The 7,742-nt window shown below is 42.8% G+C and overlaps 1 protein-coding gene across 1 annotated transcript in view; it reads left to right on the top strand.

The window, feature by feature from the left end:
- Positions 1-6,854: 6,854 nt before the first annotated feature.
- Positions 6,855-7,742, top strand: part of LOC308306766 (vasoactive intestinal polypeptide receptor 2-like) — a gene marked incomplete at its 3' end in the record, with an annotated part of 48,597 nt that continues 47,709 nt past the window's right edge. The window contains exon 1 of the mRNA XM_080751810.1: positions 6,855-7,235. Coding sequence (XP_080607936.1) covers positions 7,128-7,235 — 108 coding nt within the window. The 5' untranslated portion in view covers positions 6,855-7,127. The remainder of the gene's footprint in view (positions 7,236-7,742) is intronic.

The following is a 7,742-nucleotide window of genomic DNA, read 5'->3' as shown; positions in this document are numbered from 1 at the left end:
TTACCTACCTGTATAATAGACGGGTTTCTTGTTTACAAACATTGAGACTAAATGCACAGGTGACTGTATCATGTAATCAGTCCGTCCAATCCCCAAACCTGTTGTTTTGGGGAGCGCTGGTTAAGCCTGGTTTCATTGGCTAATTTTGGTACCGAATCAAACGTGACGTGGACCAGAAACCCGTCTATACAATTATTATCATTAATAATAATTAGACTTTTTTTGTGTGAATATTGTATTCCAATACGTTTGAACAAACTGTACCTGTGTCAGTGTTTCATCTCAGACATATGACTGCGGGGCCTTTGAACTAAACCAGGCGATCCATGGTCTCTGGCAGGAAGGTTCATGTTTGCTATGAATGTGTTCCTTTGAGGCTGAGGCCCCACCATGCACAAAGTGCTCTGACGTTCTTGTGATGCTGTGCTGCTCTCCTTTATGCAACACCTGCTCTACTCCATGCAACAGTTCTCAGAACTTCTCACCCACAGGGTAGAAGAGAAGAAGAAAAGAAAAAACACATGCATTATGTAGTTAAACCATATACAAGGCCGACCAATGCTCTCTGTCTGTCTGTCTGTCTGTCTGTCTGTCTGTCTGTCTGTCTGTCTGTCTGTCTGTCTATCTGCTGCTGCTGATGTTGCTAGTGATGTTGTCTTAATTTGAAATTTCAAAGCAGCAATTGAACCTACTGTACATTTTCAAGTTAAACTAACATCAATTGTTTTAGTTAGTTATCGATAGAAAAAAGTAATTTGGGCAGTGATGCTGGGCAGTGATGCTGACAGAATCTGCCTTGAGAGGTTAGACATTTCCAAATACTACTGTCACAGCATGTAGTTTTAAGATTTTTGGGGTGAGAATTTATGTGTTTAATGTATCAAGATAGCAGCTAGATCCTATTTTAAAATGTGCGCTGATGTTTTTGGGGATAAGGAGTCGCCAGGGGGTCAGTGTCCTTCACGTACCCATAGAGACAGCTTTATCTTGGGCTGTCCTTTTGAAATGTGCCACTGGCTCTGATGTCTCTGTTGTGGTGAGAGATATAGCCTATAATTGGTTGTGGGTATTATCTAACATGCAATCTTTTGTGTCCTTTGAGACACAGGCCAACTAGGGGAAAAATGCTATTTTATCATGAACATTATTGAGGACCAATTATATGAAGATAGGTTGAAAAGTGGTGAAGTCGTCCTTTAAGTACAAGTCCTCTGTAGACCTGTTGTACCATTCACTAACAAGGCTCTTTTTCAGTCTTAATTTGAGTCCTACGCAACCTTCGCAGGCTCCAGCCTGCCAAGGATTTGGCCCCATGAATTGTGACACAGCTTATCTCATTACATTTGCTACCACTGCACTGAGGTCAGAGAGGGGAAAATGCATGCCGGTCTGCAGGAGGATTCAAACTGGGGACATTGTGATTGTATGGTCGACGCACCATTCAGGCAGCTTTCCTGTGTGCTGGCAGCGTGTCCTTTTTAAAATGCTACATTCACACTGAAGCAGCATGTACTGGCGGGTCAGGGGATTTCACTGAACTGTGATATTTATATATATGAGAGTGGGGAATCACATTTCCTTCTCTCCAGAAAGAGACTCTGCTCTTCTTTTCTGTTACAGCAACTGTGACTGACCAACTCCAGACAGTAACTGTCAGTCACACAATAATGACAGAGTCTGAACTAAGTGGGACTTGAATGAAGAGTGCTACTGTCTGCAGATGTGGCCATTGGTGGACAAGGCACTGTACATTATCCCTATTACTTTAGTGAAAGTATAGTTAGCCTACTCCTGGTCAGATATTACTCCGGTACAGAGCTGCTCAGTCACATTTTTACTTGAATTTAAGTACTAACTGACACAATACTGACCATATTGACATGATACTGACACAATACTGACCATGATATTGACATGATGGAGACATGATACTGATCATGATATTGACATGATACTGACCATGGTACTGACATGATACTGATGATACTGACATGATACAGACCATGATACTGACATTATACTGAACATTATACTGACATGAAACTGACATGATACTGACATGATACTAACCATGATACTGACATGATATTGACTTGATACTGACCATGATACTGACCATGATACTGACCCTGATACTGACCATGATCCAGAGCCATTTTTTTAACCCACCCCTTGGAAAAGAAATCTTCCATATACTGTAGAAGTAACAGACTCATATTCACAGTAGTGATATAGTCTGGCTACACAAGGCCAACACACACACACACACACACACACACACACACACACACACACGGTGCCTGTGGTTTTGCCCTTTCCTTTCTCCCTGTGATGTCTAATTAATTTGCAGTGTAGAGGAGAGAAAGAAGAACACCTTCTTGGTTCTGGACAGATGGAACTAGCAGCTCGAGCAGGACTGAGAAGCTCACAGGTATAGGGAGGTAAATTGGGCACCAAATGGTGTGATGATGCGGTCCAGAAGAGCAGTAGCCATGTTTCTTCATAATTAACTCTTCTAGGAGAACTTGTCCTTTTTGTCACCCTGTGACCCTGGGAGGAATCCAGTGGCGTAATGTAAGAAAGAAATATGAAAAAGCTCCCACAGCACAGCCCCATTTCTAAAATAGCAAAAATAGTGGATCTGGCGACGCGTTGAGAGCTTGTAGATCCACGTGTAAATCCATTATTTTCACTATTTGTTTGAGGGGGGGGAAAGAAAGAATGCTTGAAAATGTTCGCTTACAGTATAATGACATTCCCACAACAGAGAGATGCCATGTTGAAAGTGGTTAATGAATTAATGGTAGGCAGCGTTAAATAATATAGCGATTATCTAAATTATAACACGTGTCACATATATGAACGGACAACAGATTATTCTGCTAAGACAATTTTTGAAGTAGGCCATTCATTTATGGTAGATTCTGCCATCACCAGAGATAAGTGTTGAATCAGGTGGCAAGCATGCAGTCTTGAAAATGGCACCCTATAGAGCTTAGAATCATCCATTGATTGGGGCTGTTATAACATGAAGATCGGCTGCACTGTCTTTGAGTATTGTACTTACCGTAAGTGCATACAAAGCTGATCTTATGTTTAAAATAAATGAGCAACCTTCATTGAAATGTAGTGGAGTCAAAAACACAATATTTGTCTTTGGAGATGTACTGTACTAGTGATAGTAGTGGAGTAATTGTAAAAAAACTATTAAGTAATGCAAAGGTCGAGCAGTACTCAAGTAAACATACTTTGTTACAGTACTGAGCACAATGCTATCTGTAGATGTGTGTTACTGTGAGTATAATTGTGTTTCTCTGTGTATACTAGTAGATGTGTGTGGATGTGTGTGTAGACGATGTGTGTTTTTGCGTGTGTCCCACGCACGCACGCACGCACGCACGCACGCACGCACGCACGCACACACACACACACACACACACACACACACACACACACACACACACACACACACACACACACACACACACACATCATAGATTCTAGGCTACCTGAGGGAGCTGTAAGCACTCCATCATTGACAATAACTGTCCACTGGAAACACACACACACACACGCGCGCGCGAGCGCTGCAGATGCCTCTCAGACCCTGACAGTCTGTAAAAGCCCCTGGTGAGGCCTTGCTGTACAGATGCAGCCATTTGATTCCCTCACATGATGAATGGGCTAATTAGGTGTCTTTATGTCTAATTAGTTGATGGGAGGTGCGGGGTGGGCAGTCACCCCCCTCCACTCACAGCCCGCTAAACGCAACAGCTGTTCAGTTACACAACAAAACACTCCTCACTCTGACCAAAAAGCCCTTAGCTCTGAACTCGGTAAGATCTGCACATGGCTCACTGACAACAAACTATCACAACAGAATCCATCCTCTTTGGGTCCAATTTTAACCTCTGCCAGGTCGATAACTTCACTGTCAAATTGGGTGACAATGTTATCACAAGAGAAGACGAAATTATCTACCCGGGTTGCATTTTTTGATTTTGTCACTGGAAAGATTTCCAGTGACAAAATGGCAACTAAAGTAACCAGTAAGACACCTGAGGGTGAAAAGCGAGGGCGAGGTCGCGCCATGTCTTGGCCATCTGGCCAAAGGGATTTGGTTCCCCTGGCATCACAGGGATCTCCATATATGGCAATAAAAGGGATTTGATTCCCCTGACATCACAGTGATGATATACTGGCATTCACAGATATGGGTTTAATATTGATGACATCAGGGATCTCCATATATGGGCATAAAAGGGAGTTGGTTCCCCTGGCATCACAGGGATCTCCATATCTCCATATATGGGCATAAAAGGGATTTGGTTCCCATGACATCACAGTGATGTCAGAGTGTGAGAGTCAATCAACAAAAAAGACAAACGTTACCCGTCCGGATGGACAGATACGGTCAAGATGTGATGGTTCTGATAGTAAACTGCGTCCTACGGTCGCAATAAAAAAAGAAATCAACTTGGTCAGTAAGAACACCTTGAAGCCTCTATAGCAGCCAGAGGAGCACTCATTCAACCCCATGATGACTATGGAGTCCACTCCTATGGAGTCCACATGGTACCGCCACAAAGGCCTTAAAAGCAAGACTCCAAACAGCCCAAAATAAACCGGTTAGGCTACTGCTTAACCTTCCATCTTAGTCTAATCTTGACCCTGACATTTTGAAAACACCAGTGGCAGCTGTTCACGTCCAACCCAGGTTTGGCTCAAACAAAGGGTAATTTGTTCTCCTGCTATACCACAAAAATGTGTAAATCCCTACCCTCCTTTAAAACTGCTCAAGTCAGGTGACTGCAACTCAAAACTGTTAAAAAAGACAAAGCCAATTAAGGCCTATTTCAACAGTCCTGAACAGCCTGTCAGTCTTTTTTGATGTCCTCGTCATCTCCATAATCACTGTTGGTCCAGTGTGAAGACGTGCAGTGTCATGTTGTTTCACAAGTGTGGCTGAATGTCTTTATGGGCTGGTGCTGCCCCCAGCTGGTTGTAAAGGTGTCATTACATTAGAGGTTTTGAAGAGGCCTGAGGTGTGAGCAGAGCACACCCTCTTCATTTAACTGGGTGGGTTGAAAAACAACAAAAGATTACCCCAAACACTTATCTCTCAAAACTAGAATTTTAGGCTTACATGAAGGATTTATTAAAGGGATATAGATAGTAAGTAAAAGTACTCATTATGCATAATGTCCCATTTCAATTGTATTTTGTCCTATATATCGATAACTTCCCTATGTGTTTCCATAGGGAACCACTGCTGGACTGGACATCAAATTATTGGCTTGGGATGAATGCGACAAGTACTAAAAAATCACACACATAGGCCTACACCTCACGTCACCAGGCTTTCTTGGGGAAAAGCCTGGTATTCGTTTACAACGGGCCGTTTGATCCAGTCTAGGCGGAAACCACAAGCAGAAGAAGCGACGTCGCTTTGTTTTGGTTCCCCCTGTTTGTTTCCCCAATCCCTAAAATGCTTGAGTAGCCTAGTGTAGTCTTGCCAGTCGCTACGAGTTGGACTAAAAGATGCATATACCAAACACATTTTCCAAAAGCAAAACTACGCTGCATCAAGGGGTTTATTAAGTAGGCCCTAAAAGTATGTCCTTGGCTTGAGCACAGGGGAATTATTTGGGGTTAAAGCTGTTTCCGGTTTGATAAAGTGGTTTCCGCTCCAGACCGGATCAAACCCCGAAAAGTGAAGGGATCCCAGGCTAGGCCTACATAACCTTCCTCAGGCATGATTCAAACAGACACGTTCAGGGGTCATATATGTCCATACACAGACAAATGTGTCCATGGCAAGACTTGGCCTCCTCCGTGGCAAATTCTAGATTTAGCTTTTTCAAAACATTCTTATTTTGATCATAAGACCCAATTACTGAATGTCAGTCTTCCGGTTTTCTTCAGAATATGTATGACACTGATTTACAATGACACTATGGCACATTAGGAGTTGACTAGTACAGGTTCTCAAACGTCAAAAGGACCCCCTTAATTCTGAGAGTGTACAAATTGAACCAAATTGTACACTCTCAGTTACAGACCTGTAATGGTCATTTTACTCATTTAGGCCTAGCTCTTTGTGTTTGTGACTCATTTTGTATGTCCATGGAAAATTTTGATTTTTGACAAAATGTTCACCACAAGCCAGCATGGCATGGCGATGACAGCAAGTTGTATCACACACCACTGGCATAGGTCAGAATTGCACATTAATGTCAGGGTTGCGCATAATGATTAATTTAGTCCAGGTACAGCTAATTACAGATAATCAGTGTCAATGTGACACAAGCGCCTCAAGATATACTCATTCATACATCATTGTGTGAGAACACAGAATTACAATGATACAGATTGGAATCCGATTGGTTAAATGGTCACACATTCACATCGAACAAATCAGATTCCAATCTGGATGTGACACAGATCTGATTCAAGCTGGATTTGGCTGCCAGTGTAAATGGAGCCTTTAGTTTGATAGTCTGATTGAGGGAAATGCAAGGCAGGTGCATTTCAATACTATTTATTATGGGCTCGGTTCAGCCGCAAGAGGACGCTGTTGTTCGTATTAAAGAGTAGACAGACAGACAGACAGACAGACGCACGCACGCACGCACAGACAGACAGACAGACAGACAGACAGACAGACAGACAGACAGACAGACAGACAGACAGACAGACGTATTTCTGCTCATCATCTCTCGGAGGACGGGACTGCGCAAGAAATATAGCGCGCGCGTCCGGGACTGGAAAAGAAAGTGGCGTCAGGGGCGCGCTGCGCACTGGAGAGGTAGCGGGAGTGGAGTAGAGAAGAAGAGACCCAGCTGTTTGTCATCAAACCCAACATCATCCCAGCTCAGATCTGTGGAACGCCGGACCACAGCGACACGACCTGTGGATTCTGTTACTTATTGATTGGAAAGGGCATCTTCTCACAATATTAGGTTACATTTCTGTAGGCTGGTTCGAAATTAGTTTTAGTTAATGTGACCAAATAGATTTAATTACTTTTTTCCTTCTTCTCACACCTGAGTTTCGAGGCTACATTAGTGTGTTGGCCTCGTAGGCTCGTACATTGTCACGAATTAAGGACCTCGCCTGGAGTCTACATGAGGTCTGGTGGTGGAGATGTGTGTGCGGTGATCACCATCATCATGTCCATGACGCACCACCGGTTTTCTCTGCTGCTGCTCGGGCTGATATCTGTTCTTCACACGGTGAGTTAACGGCCAGGGTTCCTAAACTTGTAACATTCTTTAAAGATAGTTTATTTAAGATACTGTAGGCCTATAGCGCTGTTTCCCAAACATTGGGTCGGGACACATGTGGGTTGCGGACTCATTTTTATGGGTCCCTTAATTTTTGGTTTCCAATTTTTAGTTTTGAATTATTATTACAAAACATTTTCAAATCGCATTCCCACAAAAGCAATTTTTTTAACTTATTCAAAACAAATTATTCCCACAAATTAGAAAGAAGTAGTGAAAATAGACGATCTGCAAGTCCACAATGGGAGCTCTTTTGCGTCTATTCTACTGGTTAAAAGTTATAGCAAAATTGCTCTGTAGGCGTTGGTGGTATAGTGGTGAGCATAGCTGCCTTCCAAGCAGTTGACCCGGGTTCGATTCCCGGCCAACGCAGCATCTTTATTTCAATGAATTGAGTAGGCTACAAACGACCCAGATGTAAACATTCTGTGCTTTCTTAGTTTTAAATCATATTAA

This window comes from Nannobrachium achirus (genome assembly GCF_963921795.1).
Source record: "Nannobrachium achirus genome assembly, chromosome: 21".
Lineage (NCBI taxonomy): Eukaryota > Metazoa > Chordata > Actinopteri > Myctophiformes > Myctophidae > Nannobrachium > Nannobrachium achirus.
Note: the sequence above shows the minus strand (reverse complement) of the source record. Positions and strands in the feature narration are given on the sequence as shown.